This window comes from Mauremys mutica, chromosome 22 (assembly GCF_020497125.1).
Source record: "Mauremys mutica isolate MM-2020 ecotype Southern chromosome 22, ASM2049712v1, whole genome shotgun sequence".
Classification (NCBI taxonomy): Eukaryota; Metazoa; Chordata; order Testudines; family Geoemydidae; genus Mauremys; species Mauremys mutica.
Window position 1 is genome coordinate 13504488 of NC_059093.1, and position 15313 is coordinate 13519800.

At 41.7% G+C, this 15313-nt stretch overlaps 1 protein-coding gene across 4 annotated transcripts in view; it reads left to right on the forward strand.

The window, feature by feature from the left end:
- Positions 1-2319: 2319 nt before the first annotated feature.
- The window catches only part of APLP2 (amyloid beta precursor like protein 2), a 65033-nt gene continuing 52039 nt past the window's right edge, over positions 2320-15313 (forward strand). For 3 of the 4 annotated variants that reach the window (XM_044996891.1, XM_044996893.1, XM_044996894.1), the window contains exon 1: positions 2320-2470. In XM_044996891.1, the coding sequence (XP_044852826.1) occupies positions 2384-2470 (87 nt within the window). In that variant the 5' untranslated portion in view covers positions 2320-2383. The remainder of the gene's footprint in view (positions 2471-15313) is intronic. The other variant, XM_044996895.1, reaches the window with a different exon arrangement.

The following is a 15313-nucleotide window of genomic DNA, read 5'->3' on the forward strand; positions in this document are numbered from 1 at the left end:
TGCTTCTGAAGTTATTCTGATGTATATTAAATTATATCTATTTTTTAATTATATTACAGAAAATATTTCTGTTTTAGGTAGTGGCATCTTTTAGATTTAGGGAGTGAAATCTTGTCCCCATTGAAATTAATGCCTGACCATTGACTTCAATGGGACCAGGATTTCACACACTACATTTTGTTTTAGCATGATGCATCCGAAGAAGTGAGCTGCAGCTCACGAAAGCTCATGCTAAAATAAATTTGTTAGTCTTTAAGGTGCCACAAGTACTCCTGTTCTTTTTGCGGATACAGACTAACACGGCTGCTACTCTGAAACCTACATTTTGTTTGACTATCTTCTCCATCATTGTGAAAGTCAAACAATAAATAATTAACTAATAAGTAGCTTACATCTATACAGTGTTTTTCTTTCTGAAGGACTCAAGTGTTTTACAAATTATATACATAGTGGAATCACATCAACTCAGATTTGTTACAATTGATTTTAAACATTTCCTGAAATGCTGCAACTCAAACATAACAGCACAGACGCTCTAAAAGTGAAATGATCAACAGCGATACAATTGATTTCACTGACTTTTTTTCTAAACTGAGAAAAGCAAAAATTAAAAAAGTGCTATAAATGTGACAAGTAAATAGGATTTTTAAAATTTGTTCAGTTTTAATAATCTAAGATGTCTTAAGTGGCATAGGTAGAGAAATATGTCTGTTTACACTGATTATTTCTGAGTTGACAGTGTGCTCTTTTGTCATTTGCAATCAAACCATTTCCTGGGTGAAGTGCAAAAAAATAAAGGTTCTACAGCATACTACACAAAAGGTGGGGTAGGTGACATCTGAGGGGCAAACATATAATTTTACAAAAATTGCTCTGAGATCTTTAATGTAGATATTCCCTTAAAAACAAAAACAAAACAACCAACCCAAAAGCAGTTTATTATATTGTAATCTTTTCCACTCACAGTTAGACCCAGCTCTTCAATGGCACCTATCTCTCATTGATTTCAATGGGCGTTGAAACTGCCTAAACAGTTTTGAGGATTTGAAGCTTAGTACTTTCATGTTGTTTATACAGCACCTAACAGGATGGAGCTTGGATTTGGAGTATGGCTTTACTGCAATCCTGTTACTATTACTATTCAATTTTTCTCTCTCAAAAACATTAAAAACTGAATTCACCATGCTAGGATTTGAATCTGTAATTGCAGAGCATAGCATTCCAAACCTGCTGTCAATGGTAAAACTGTATAGACAAGGGATGGGTAATGGCAGTCTGGGGACCACAGACAGATGATTTGGCCCATCAAAGTTAAGAAGATTTTAACCTTTGTTGTTTTCATTTAATAATCCCCTGCAAAAAAGGTTAGTGGAAGATTTATGTTTAAACTTGGTTTTATTTAAAGGTTTTTTATATTTAAGAACACTTCAGTTTTACACTGTTAGTTGTATGTTAACAGGCTGTGTTGTAGCAAACACTTCTGAGTTATGCAACATGTTGTCTCTAAAAATAAATAACATGGTCCAAAAGGGTTTGAGTGGATTTTGTGGCCCTCTCCTTTCTTACAGGGGCATTGCTGTTCCAATTTTGTTCCATTTTATGAAATTTACTAATTAACAAGCGGATTGTGGGATTGCTGTTTGGTTCTTTTATTTGCAAACCAACGGAGTTTCCTTCTGTCTCTTATAGAGGCTCCTTTTTATACTTTTTGTTATATCTTTTTGTTCTTCCTTTTAAAAAACCCTAAGAAATCCAATCCAAAAACGCTGAAAACAGAAAACTAAGGCTGCAAAAGCATTCTGAGGCCAGAAAGCCTGCCTCCCCCCGGCCTTAACTCTGCCCCTCTGATGCTCTCTTTCATTGCATGGTCCTATGGTGGATTTTAAATAATGCACTACCACAGGTGGCAATTTCTTGCAGGGGTTAGAAAACCAGCTGCTCTGCGGACATTGTGCTTGGGCCTGGGAGTCGGAGATTAGTGGAACCATTCTCCCACCCGCAGAGTCCCCGGCTCTTGCCCAGCCCACGCCTGGCTGGCAGGTGGTGGCGCTGATAGCCTGGGGCTTCTTTCCGTGATTGGCTGGCACTTGGGGGCGGCTGCTGCACGGATGGGTGGGGCGCGCCCCTGTCACGCTTTCTCTGATTGGCGGAGACTCGGAGTGATGGGCGTGGGTCTTCCTCCGGTAGCGGCTGGAGCTGGGACGCGGCCGGGTCGTTTGTAAATCGCTGTGATTGGCCGGGGCTGGGACAGGGGCGTGGTTTCATGGCTCCCCTCTCTGATTGGCGTGGGCGGGAGCGTGGGCGTGGCTTTGTGAGGCGGCTCCCCGCTGTCGCCGGGCTCAGAGGCCGCAGTAGCTGCTGGGCGGCGGCGCAGACGGGCAGGATGGTGGGGAGCGGAGAACTGGCTTTGCTGCTGCTCCCGCTGCTGGCGCTCACCGGCCCCGCGGCCACGCTGGCCGGCTACATCGAGGTGAGGTCCGGACCCGGGGGGGGGGCAGGTTCTGCGTGGGTGGCCCGGGGGTGCTCCCGCCGCAGAGCCCCCTCCCGCCTTGGCGCAGTGGCGGCGCCTGGCCTCCGCGGAGCCGCCGCAGAGGCCGCGTGAAAGGCACCGAGGGCGGGGTGGGGAGGGGGACTCACCAGCCCCCCGACTGTCCCACTCGGCGTATCTGTTCTGACCCCCCCCTTTGTGACCGGGGGGGGGGAGGGAGAGACCCCCTTTGTGACCGGGGGGGGGGAGGGAGAGACCCCCCTTTGTGACCGGGGGGGGCCCTTCCGACGGGGGGGAGGGAGAGCCTTGTTCTCGCTCTCTGGGATCCAACACTGTTCGCTTCGCAGCCGGTTTCCCCCCCTTGATTCAGGAGCTAGAGCTTTGGGTGACTTTGCCCCCACCCCACCCACCAGTGCCCAGCTCGGGGATAACAAATCAGGGTAAAACGAGCCTGGAAAAGGAAGTTACCCCCTTGCCCTCTTGGTGATTAAAGCCCTCTTGGGGGCGGGTGTCGCTGGTGTCACGTTCTTCACATATCGGAGCTGAACTTGCCATTTCAAGTCTCGCAGCCTGATTTGATTCTGATCATTTTGGTCGCCTGGATTGTGGTAGGTTTGTAATGCCGTAGTGCCTCGGGCCATAGCGTAGAACCGCTGGCATACCAGCGGGCATGTTTGGCTGCTGTTTGCCCATTTGTTATAGCTGTCCAGTATCAGCTGCGTGTAATTGCTTTCCTAATTCGGTGGTCTGCGAATTGAGCTTTAGGAAAAGGGGTCATCAGTGTCCTTGTGTTTCTTACACGTACGGAAAGGATCTAATGCTATCCACGGGCAGCACTTTTGTAACAGAAAGCGATGAAATATTCATTGGCCAGGAGATCTAGGTAGGAAACGGTTCAGGAAAGGTGGTATCAGTTCTGTAGGAAAGAGGACATTTCGCCATCTTACCGTGTTTCTAAAGCAGCAGCAGCAATTTCTGATCTGAAAGGCTAAGTGTAGCTGGAATTTCCTTTTTGCCTGTGAAGGCAATTTAGGATTCCTGGAATATATAAAGCTGCTTTTTGCTGCGGGGAAAGAACTGATGCTGTGATCTTGAGTTGGATGGGTTTATGCAAATCTGTCCTGGTATAGGAGGAAACAAATTCTTATTTTCATTTTGTTTCAACAGTAATGCTGCAGCATTAGGCTGGGAATGTCTTTTCTTGTCTAGTTGCAGATTTCAGGGTTAACTAGCTGAATCCCTCTGTGGTACCTTTCCCTCTACACCCCACCCCCCCCCATGAGAACTGACCTCTGCATTCTTGGCATGGTAACAAGAAATGTGAGTTTCTCAGATTGGTCTATAAGCTTAGGCTATTAGAGGGCAACTTCATAGGGAAAAGCCTCAGTTAAATGCATCCATTTGGTCAAGGCTTCATTATCCTCTTAATAGATTCTGAATACATCTTCAATTTTAAATTATCCATTGCATTGTCTTTCAGATTAAAGCTTTATCCAAGTGCAGTGAGTTTGCATCTGATGACTAGGAAATATTTAAATGTCTCCCCCCCACCCCAATTTGGGTACAACACTTTTTTTTAAAGGCTCCCTTCCTTGAAGTCCTTAAACAACAAACTTCTCTAATCTAACAAACTACATGACATGGCAGATAGGAAGATCTCATGGTAGTTTAGGACTCCATTTTCAACATAATCTGTCTACCACGGTGAACTCTCATAATAGGTAGTTAAGCACATGCTGATCATCAAATACAAAGGTTCTAATTTCATAATACATACTTCCAATGCAAGATGGATGTAGCAATTAATAGTGTTTTAGAGAGGCACAGATGCTGTGGATATTTATGAATGGCCTGATTTGACACCTTAGTTTACTATAAGACTGTAGCAGCTTTGATTAAGCACAAGGGCTACAGCAGCACTGAATTAAAATCTGAAGCCCCAAGCTTTCTGTAATTACCAACTGACAATAACATTTCTTTAAATGTTCCTCATAGCTGTTCTGCGGAACTAATATAGTCAGTGCTTTTTTTTCTCCCTTCCTGTGCAACTATCACTTAGAGAATGGCATTTCACCTATTTATTTTGCATGAGTTATGGTTCTGTTTAAAAATTACTACAGGTCTGATGTATAGTGGTGGTAAGCTGATGACAGGACATGATCCAGAAAAATCTGCCTTGGTGTTGTTTTGCCAGGGCAATAACCAAGGCTGGCCTGAGGAATTCCAGCTAAAGCCTAGATCAGATTACTTGGCACTGACTTACCAGTGAAGAACCTTTAGTATTTCTCTGAGATGGTTGGATTAATCTCCTGCACCTGTTAAAACCTCTGCCAACTTTGTAGGCCACTTCCTCTGTCATATCCTAGACAAGTTCAGCTGCTTATACACATCCCTTGTGAAAGATTTGCTTATGAGCTTGCACTACATGTGGGAAGTGCCAACTGCTTTGTTTGAAAGCAAAAATAGCTTTAATTTTATTTCAAGGCTTTGTTTATGCTAGAAGAATTAGGACATGGAATTAGTGGTGTGAATGTGGACCTTGTAACTTTCGCATATTTACCAGTGTTTAAACCTGCTCTGAGTAGGGTTAAACAACTCAGTTTGAATCCAGTTGAGACTCCAGCCTCTACTGTTGTGATGACTTGTGAGAATTGCAGCTGTGAAGTGTTAGTGTAGACAAGAATTAAAACTGTTATTTTTGAGACCCTGGTGGTGAGTTCACTGCCAATCTACATTTTTATATTGTGCTCAATGCTATAGTATGGATGCCAGGTCATTTCTAGAATTTGCAGAAATTTGGTACTTGGAGTAGGAAAATGCATGACTGTGTGTGTGCTTTGCTTTGGCATGTTCCCATTAGGTGAATTTTTCTATCACTTCAATATCTCAGATGCCATTCCCTGTCTTAAGTATGTCCAGTAATCTGCAAACAACTTGTTTTCCTTTCCTTATTTCAGTGTGTGTTGTTGGAAAATATCTTTACATGCAACTTCATATTGAACAGTGCATTCTGCAATGACCTGTCATTGGTGACAGTCAAACTTTCTCCCCTGAGCCCTATCATGTGTTGATGAAAGATACAGCTTTGACGAGGTCCCTTCCAATTAAATTGGAATATGAACACACAGCAGAAGAGCTGGTCCATTGGTTGTGGCAACTATCTAATGGTGGTTTCTCTTGCATAGTGATGTGTGTCCAGATGACTTAAATTACTTAAAAAGCATTGCAACTTAATCTTTATTCGAAATATCAACTCCTTCATTTCTATTCTCAAGCCCTTTAAGACATTAAGTTTCTGCTTTATTCACTTGACCTTTTATGTAATTGAGTCTGAAGTAATACAAATGTAACAAGATTTAAAAAAATGAGATTTATTTTTAATGACCTTTTTATATAGCTCTTGTGAATGCTTATCTATGGGCCATGCCAATCTTGAACAACTAGGATTTTGGGTGAGGTATAAACCAGATCACCTTGAGGCATAATTGTTTAGTCAATGTCATTATTTTTTTTTGGTACACATGGGCACTTTCAAATATAGATGTCTTATACCATTGCTGCCAGCCTCAGTGACTTGTTTTTTTGACTCAGCAGATGACCATTGAGGGAAATTACAACTCCCACATTAAGAAATAACAATTCTGTAAAATTTTAGTTCCCAAAATTTAACTTCCACATTTTTAGAACTGGAAGCAAGCTAGCTTTGTAGCTAAGTTTCATGCTGCATTTTATCAGTCTCCATATGTAAACAGTATGACCTTATCTAAAGGCTTTCCAGAGTGTTAAAGGTAGGTCCCTCTGATATGTATTTACACATAAGGAAGAAAGACAAAATAGAAAGCATGCATAAGGTAGTGCCAGGAGGTTCTGTTGTTCTTATTGCAAGTTAAAATGCTGGAAAGAGGTAAACCCCATTCTTTGGAGAATCTTTTCAGCTTTCCTGGAATTTAAGGTGTAGAGGTTGCTTGCTTGTCGTTTTGAAACATTATTTCCTGTTTGTGTAAAAAGGGAACAAATTCTGAATCATTGTCTTCACACATTTGATCATTGATTGTTGTGTCAGCTTGTAGAACATGGATTTATTCACTTCTAAAAAATACGTCTTGTAATAGTAATGCTTAATTCCTTAGCCCTAAACATAGAAGTAATAGGGTCAAAGCATCTATTGCTGTATATTGCCCTTTTGTCCTCCTCAACACCCAGTAGTCCAAGGAAAGTTCAGTGTCTTAATCTTTTACTTTTGTAAACCTGTCTAATGCAGTCTAGATGCAGAGTTTTCTGTAAGGTTTATGGGCTAAGGATCTTACAGGCAGAACTTGCTTTGCCTGCAGCATCTTCAACAAATGTTTTATTAAAGGTTCAGACTTTGATCCCACATTCATGTAACTTGAAAATGCAAAAGGAGCATAACACTTTGCAGTTTTATGTCAATTATATAAAAACTGAGCCATTAACTCTAATGCTAGACTGCAACATTTTAAACTATCCTCATCACTAACTACTAAATACTCAGAACATTAAAGTAGTCTTCGGCCTGTTCACTTTCAGTCTTTATTTGTGAGGGAAAACTCATTTTTACTAAAGATTGTAATTAATACTCTCTAGAAGAAAGCATGGCATTTAATCTACAATGATATACTGCTCATAGTTGGGATGCTTCAGACATCTGTAGTGTTCTATACATTATTCTGGTAGTTTCACACCTACTTCTGTAGCTGAAGGATCCTGAGTTGTTTCCTCGTGAAATACATATTGTTAGATGAGTGATCACATAAATGCATGGACATTCATCAGCCAGTAGTGACAAATGGATCGTAGGCAAAGCATGAATGTTATAATTGGATTATCTTGAAGGGATATCCTAACTTGATATCTAGTTGTAGGGTAGACATGTTAGTCTCTCTCCCAGGATATGAGAGAGACAGGGTGGGTGAGGTAATATCTTTTCTTGGACCAACTTCTGTTGTGGGGGGAGAGAGAGACAAGCTTTTGAGCTTATACTGACCTTGTCTTCAGAAGAAGAGTTCAGTGTAATCTTGAAAGTTTTTGGGGGGATTGATTTTTTTCTCTGTAGCAGTTCTTCCTACAGTGCAAGGGACCTGAATGTTGTTCATTGAGTTAGGGGTTGTCTAAACTAGGATATAAGGGGTGTTTTTAAAAAAAAGATTTCTACTTTCTCACAAAGGTAGAGGCGAACTCAAATAAAATGTCTTACCGACTTTAACTCTAACAAATTTTAAAAATACTTATGACTCTAACCAAGCTGTTTGAGTTTAAAATTTTTTCCACCTCTATCTCTCCTGGGTTTGTTTTCTAGTGGGATATCTTCTGTGCCTCTGTGAAAGGGTTTTGTTTGCTTCCAAGGGAGTCTGGATCTGTTAAACAGTTTTCTGGTATTTTGCCCTTTTTTAAATTTCAGTTGATCGCATACTGCCACTCCTATAAGCTTTAAAAATATACCCTTTTAATTTACTGCTCCATGGAAGTATAACATGTAACATGAAACCTAAGTGCTTGATAGTCTCTAATTTAAGTTAGTAAGTATCATTACTTATGCAGCAAGTGTGTTTTTTGTAGGATGGGGCCCTAAATGACTAATTCCTGTTGAGACTTAAATAGTGTCTGCCATGGGACTGCATAATTATAGGCTGTTTTCCTATTGAATGAATATGGTTTATATACCTAACTATTCAAGTGCTTGAGCTGTAGTCCAGCCTCGCACAGGTACACTGTGAAAAATCAGTCGTCTTTTTTCCAAAAGAAACTAAGCTGAAGTCATTTTAACTTCACATTGTCTAGCTTCCTGGAGTTGATAGAAAATGGCAGCGTAGCTAGTTGAGCTAATGTTTGAGTTCAAAACTCAGACCTTCAGAATTGCATTCACAACTTAACACTTTATTTTAGACTTTAGATGGGGGACCAAAATACTAATGATTCTGCAAATGAAGCTAAATTAACTTTGGTAGCAGCAAAAAATACTCTAGAGGGTTTTATGTAATCAGGTAGCCACCTGATCAGAAACTCATGCAACTAAGCTGCTTACCAGCACTTCATTTTCAAGCATTAGTGGACCTTTTAGATCTATTTAGTTGGAGGAAAAATAAACACCCATTTGGAGAGATGGGCCTGTATATGCTTTCTGTGTAAAAAGACATTTGCTTATCAAGAGCACATTTACTTGCAGTCATGCTGTTATCAGCGGTAAAATATTTGTATTTAAACTAGAGTAACTCAAACAGGAATTCTCTCTTCCTTTTTGTTTACTCATCTGTATGCTGCTTGTTTATACTTAGGTGCAAAAGTCAAAATGTTATGAAATACAGCACCTGAACACTGGGGCAACATATTTCCCTTTTCACCTCTGGTGATACAGGAAATCCAACAGCATTGTGTGACTCTAACTTAAGTGCCTTGAGGAAGGCAAGTGACCTTGAAACTTTTCTTGTAGTTGAACTTACTCCTATGTATTGCCTGTAAGACAGAAGCCAAGCATAGCACCTGAAGATAAATTTCTCTTGCTCATCCCAGAAGTGACATCAGATGCTCATCTCTTCTGGCAAAGTAGCAAAAATAGACTACTTAAAACTTTTTATGTTCAGCTACCAGCAACTGGGTGTGTTGACTATAGATTCAAACTGTAAGGCAGTTATACAAAAAATTTCCTTATAAAATCCTCTTCTTTTAGAAGTTTTGAAATAACATATTTTGGGTGGGAGCTTGAAAAAAGAAATTTTCACATTTGTTGTCTTAGTTTTAGAGACTGCTGCAAAATCTAATATATAGATGAAAAATGAAAGCAAACTAAGCCTGTTTGTACCTTTGCAAGTTTTATTGATTGTTCAAAGACTGGATAGGAAATTATCTACGGACTGCTATTGCAGCATGTTAGTGATTCAGTGTTAAACAAGTGATGTGATAAGATTTTTGTTAGCTCATGGAGGGCAGGTCTGGAGTAGATAACTGCAGTGCATGAACTGATCATAAAACAGGAGATAAGTGTACAAAATATTTGGTAACTCTGCATTTCATAACTTGTGGTCAGATGGTCTCTTCCTTGTTTGGTTCTAGATTGAAAAGTGACTGTAGAAAGATAGTTCAGTACGACTCCCTACCTTGTGTATTAATGACTTGTAAGTAAGGGACTAAAAATAATCTGATTCAATAAAATGCAATGCCACATTAGCAATAAAGAAATAAGAAGAAAGGGGGGTGTTTCAAGAAATCAGCTTCCTCGGTGCTTATTTTGCTTATTTCTTACGAATAAAGCTATGTTTATGTCATGGGAGTCACAGACTGTGTCTCATTTTTCTCTTGGGGTGAAATGGTCACCCCACAGCTTCCAGCTGCTGTGGGCGGAGGAGGAACTATGGAGCCGCAGCAGCAGATGTCACAGACAGGTCATGGCTTCTGTGACTTTTTGTTTATTGCCTGTGACCTGTCCGTGACTTTTACTAAAAAATAACCATGACACAATCCTAGCCTTACTTGTGAATAAGTGGACACTTATGAGACACCTTCACTTTCTGAGTTTTCATCTTAGTCTGATACAAACTAATTTATTCTTACTGACCTCTGGGATTCTGGTAGATCCTTGCTGACAGGAGCTTTAGGATTCATCTATGCCCAGTTACAATACTAAGGAAATGAGCACTGAGTGGTGGGATCACATTGTGATGCCTGTCTCGGATGACAAGCAGTGACTGCAGAACTTCTGGATGAGGAAAGCCATGAGCTCACCCCAGCCCTGTGGCGCAGGGACAAGAGAATGAGAGCTGCTCCGCCATTGAAGAAGCGCATGGTGATTACATTGTGGAAGCTGGAAATTCCAGACTGCTACCAATCGGTCGCTAACCAGTTCAGAGTGGGAAAGTCGACCGTTGGACTCGAGTTGATGGAAGTGTGCAGGGCCATTAATCGCATCCTGCTGCAAAAGACTGTGACTCTGGGCAATGTGCATGGCATTGTGGATGGCTTTGCACAAATGGGCTTCCCTAACTGCAGAGGGGCGATAGATGGCATGCATATTCCAAATCTGGCACCAGACCACCTAGCCACTGAGTACATTAATCAGCAGGGTTATTTCTGCATGGTTCTCAGGCTGGTCTGGAAAGGTGCATGACACACGCATCTTTTGGAACACTGGCCTGTTCAGGAAGTTGTAAACAGGGACTTTCTTCCCAGAAGATCATTGTAGGGGAAGTCAAAATGGCCATTGTGATCTTGAGGGAACCCTGCCTACTCTTAATGCCGTGGCTTATGAAGCCATATACAGGGCACCTTGAGAGCAGCAAGGAGCGGTTCAACAGGCTGAGCAAGTGCAGAATGACTGAATGTGCTTTTGGCCCTTTAAAAGGTCTGCTGGCACTGCCTATGAGGGAGGCTGGACCTGGCCGATGACAATAGTCCTATACTCATAGCTGCATGCTGTACACTCCATAGTATTTGTGAAGGGAAGGGTGAAAGCTGCTTGGTTTGCAGTGCTAGTAGCGCCTGGAGCGTGTCCACTTGATGCTCTATAACATTTACAAGCTGCTCCGTGGCTTCATTCTGGCACATCACATTCTCCTTTTGGTCCCTCTTATCGCTGTCCTGCCACTCAGTCAGTTCTTGTTTTTCGGCCACGGAGCGCATCGTGACATGATGCAGAAAGTCGTCCTCAGTTCTTCGTGGCCGCTTTCTAATTCTGCGCAGCCATTCAGCTGGCGATAACCAAGGGAGGTTGGGCTCCCAAGGTCACCTCTCTGAGGCCAAAATGTAACATTTACAGAAGCAGTACTGTTTGCAACACAGGTCACTGATTGAGTGATTTAAAACACAGCCACTATTCACATACCTATCATTAACTGGCTGACCCTAGGCAAGCACACATGAGCCACAAGTCTTTATTTGCAAGCAACTGGCCATCTTGTCCAGTACAGTAACCTCACTGGCCTGTAGCTTAGGCAAGGTAGGGGAAGAGGGACAACTGTACAAGGAAGCTTTATACCAAACCTCCGACTGAGTCGGAATATCTCGATTTCCCCACCACCACAAAAAGTGACTGCGTCTGTTTCTGACTTACTGATTGAGCTGATTAGGCCTGCTTTTTCCTTCAGTTACTGTATTGCACAGTAGAGCAAGATCTAGATATTCAAGAAGTTACTTAGTGAGCACATTAATACCTACATAGCTACTCCATTGCTGGTATTTATCTTGCTACTTTATCACGAGTATAGCTAGGATATAAAACAGTGTTCTGTAACAGTTTTCGCTACACCATTCAGAAAATATTTACTGTCGCGTTGAGGTGAGTTAGAGGTAAAACATTTTTCAGGATCTGTCCTATATTAAATTCTGAGCCTTGATGCCTAACTCAAAAAAGCCAAATTTGTGCCTTTTAAAATAATCTTTAGGCTCTTCCTTATATTCTCTTGCATTATTTTTTAGATCCAGCTCCTTGCCAAAAGCTTTATCCCACTTCTTTTTCAGCTCTCTAGTGGATGAATCCCACTAATTGTCACTGCATAGTGTGAAGTGACAGCAGCAAAAAGAGAAACGTTGACGATACCATCTGTTAAAATAAACATTATGCATTCATCTGAGATTTCAAGTGGATTTGAATTGCATATTTTGCAACAGTAGCTAGTCTCTGCTTTGATGTATGGCAGCATCTAGTAAAGCCCTTAATCATCAAATTCTGTTTTGGTTTTGGACTCGGCACGCTTTGTTGCCAGATTTGAATGAAAGAATAAGCTTTTTATCTGGATTTATTAGCACCAGTGTGAATGGGAAAAGATGGCTTTAGGACTACTTTTTTGGCAAATGAATCTGCACAAATTAATGTAACTGACTATAACTGGAGGTTCATTGCAAGCTGGTTACTAGTGTTAGCAGTCCGTCTTTCAGTAATTGTGACCTGAAATAGAAGGGGAGACGAAAATATTCCATTCAAAAGATTAAATGCAAAATGTTGATATAAACCTGCAGTTTGAGCTCCTAGTGAATATATCAGCACTTGAACATGAGGTTTTATTTGCATAATTTATCAATTCCTGCTAAAGAAATTGAATTTGATGTCTGGTTCCTCATTCACAGCAAGATCACATACACGTTTGGAAACTGGAGAGCATGAAACCATGTCAGGATCTAAATTAAGCATATTAGCTCATGCAACAAACTCAGCCAAAAAATAAGATCTTGACTTGCCAGACCCCACACTCTTTTCCCACATATGCTTACCTATATGTAGCTTCCCTCCAGTAGAAGGGAAATGGGAAGATGTCACACTGAGGGTGCGATTCATAAAAGAATCAGCTCTGGAATGGAGCAGGCTGCTGTGGACACCCCCACCTCCTCCAATGTAAATAATAACTGGAATAATTAAGGGGCATCTCAGTCTGCACTGGCTGCTAACAAGCTGCATTTTGTGTCAATAGTGGTGAGTAGAAAAAGAAATTCCCTTGGGATTAGAGGGACTTCAGATCTGCAGAAACTGGTGGCTTAAGCTTTTATTTAAAAGTAATGAGTTCCTAGCCCTCATTGTGAAGATGATCTCACATATGTATTCCCAATGCTGTCTTCCCGAGTCTGCAAATGGAGTACTAGCCTCCAGTAATGGAACTGTCCTCCACTAGCAAGTAGCGGAGGCAATTTTCTCAGAAGATGACCCATCACTGTGGAACCTGCTCCTGTGAGATATCAATGTCACCAAGATCCTCACTGCCTTAAGAACAAAATGTACAGCCCTCTAGATGGATAGGGTAGCAAGTGAACTAGGACTCTGGTCAGTTTCATTATTTCAAATCTGAACCCCACAGGCATCAGCAAAGCTGACCAAAATCACATGCATTTCACTTTACTACTGCTTGGGGGATGCAGATGTTGTGAAAGAGGACTCAGAATGGATTTGAGGGGAAGGGCGTAGAGTATCAAACTCCGCTGTTGCAATGGGAAGTAAGAGGCAAGTGGTAGTAAGAGGAAGCAGTGAATGGTATGTGTAGATGACTGCTTCTCCTTTCCAGCAGCAAGAGGGGTTTGGGGGAGGCCTTTGCATGTATATCACCTCCTTGCTGTAGCATATGACAGATGGGAGTGATCCAGCAACAGCACCCTGCTTGGAATTAGCAGCTGGGCTTCTTACCAGGGCATTGCCCCGGACAGTGAGGGCTCCCACCTTTTTGTTAGACTCTGTCTTAGTAGGTGTTCAGCTTTTCAAGCCCTGAAAGTTACGAGCTTTGTGTTTGTACCTTGGTGGCTGTGTGTGTGAATGGCAGTAGGAGAGGGTCAGTCTGTACCTAGAGGTAAATTATTTTAACCTTTTAGCTGCTGCTAGTGTGACTTGTCATCGCACGCCCCCCCCCCCCCACACACACACTGATCCCTTTTGCTTTGTTCAAATTGCATCAATCCTTGCTCAGCACCAAAGCTAGTCAGTAGGTGACTCTTCTGTTTAGGGTGGCAGCCACTTTCACTACAGATAGCAAAGGCATAAGATGGCTATGCTCTAGCAGCACATCCCTGATGCCGTATAGCATCCTGCATGACTCTAGCCCAGAGAAAGCCATATCAGACTTTACAGAGTTCTAGCTTTCTAAATCTCGGCCTACAGTTTGCTTAGGGCCTCCAGTTCTTGGCTACATGCTCTAGCGTTTATCAAGCTCTTCCATTATACCTAGCTGATTGTACTCCATAGCTCAGAATATACTCAAGTCAATAAATAATAATAATTTTACACTTGGATTCTTTTAATTCTTCTATCTGCGATGCTTGGCTTCATCAGTGCTGTTTCCTCATGTGCATTAACTTTAGATTAGTTATGTCTTTACAAAGTTCCCTTAAACATCGGTCTTGCCTCAGAACATATTTTTCTCAGGTTAAGAGAGAAACAAAATAGGCCCCAAGCAGCGCTCTCTCACACACACCCCTAAATACCTTCCATATGGCAGTTGCATCATGTTAATTCACTTGTTTATTTCAGATAAGAAGTACAGGACACTACATTAATGCATGTCCCACACAGCACAAAGTGTGTGTGTATTGCTTGCAGTGTTTGTGTAATTAACCTCAAGGGCACTGGAATTCAGATTTGGGGAACATGATTTTTGTTGGAGAGAATGCAAACAGCAACTAAATCACTCTCTTTAGAGAGACAGTCTGAAAACACCCCTAAATCTTTGGCCCTTGGATTGCATCTCTTTCATTAAACAGAGGTATTGGAAGACCAGTTGTTTCAAAGCATCTTAGTGGCTTTTACATTTGGTAGGCCTGGTGTCCTGACAGCAGCTGGATTTTTCACCTTGCCTGTAACTAATTTTGAGGGAGCTCTTGGAGTTCAAATCTTTTTTTTTAAAGTGGCTTATTTTATTCATGCTTTTCTGCTATTAGGTGTAATAGACATGTGATTATTACATCTTGATCACAAAGCAGTGAGGACATAGCTGCCAGCTGGAGCTAACTGTATATTAACTATGTGAGACAAGTTTAATGCATGCAGCTGTTTGTAGCTAAAGTTTGAACCGTATGCACTTAAGAGAGCCTTGTGTACTCACTTTCATAGCTACAACTTGAACTTGTAGGTACTGATTTGCCTGTAGGCTGAGCTCAACTATGGTCTCTTAAGGGCCTGAAATGCTGGGCATAGGACCTTGCTTTTGACATGTTAAACAGAAGGCTATTGAAGCATGCAGGGCACCAGTGTGATGTGTTCTCCTATCTTGTGGGCTTCTGCATGTTCAAGCTGTAATTTCAGTGTGGATACATCTCAAGTGGCAGATCGGTTGCCCGTGAAAAGAATATTATGTTTCACGGGGCTAATCCACTGCAGTGTTGCACTTGATTTCAGTGAGA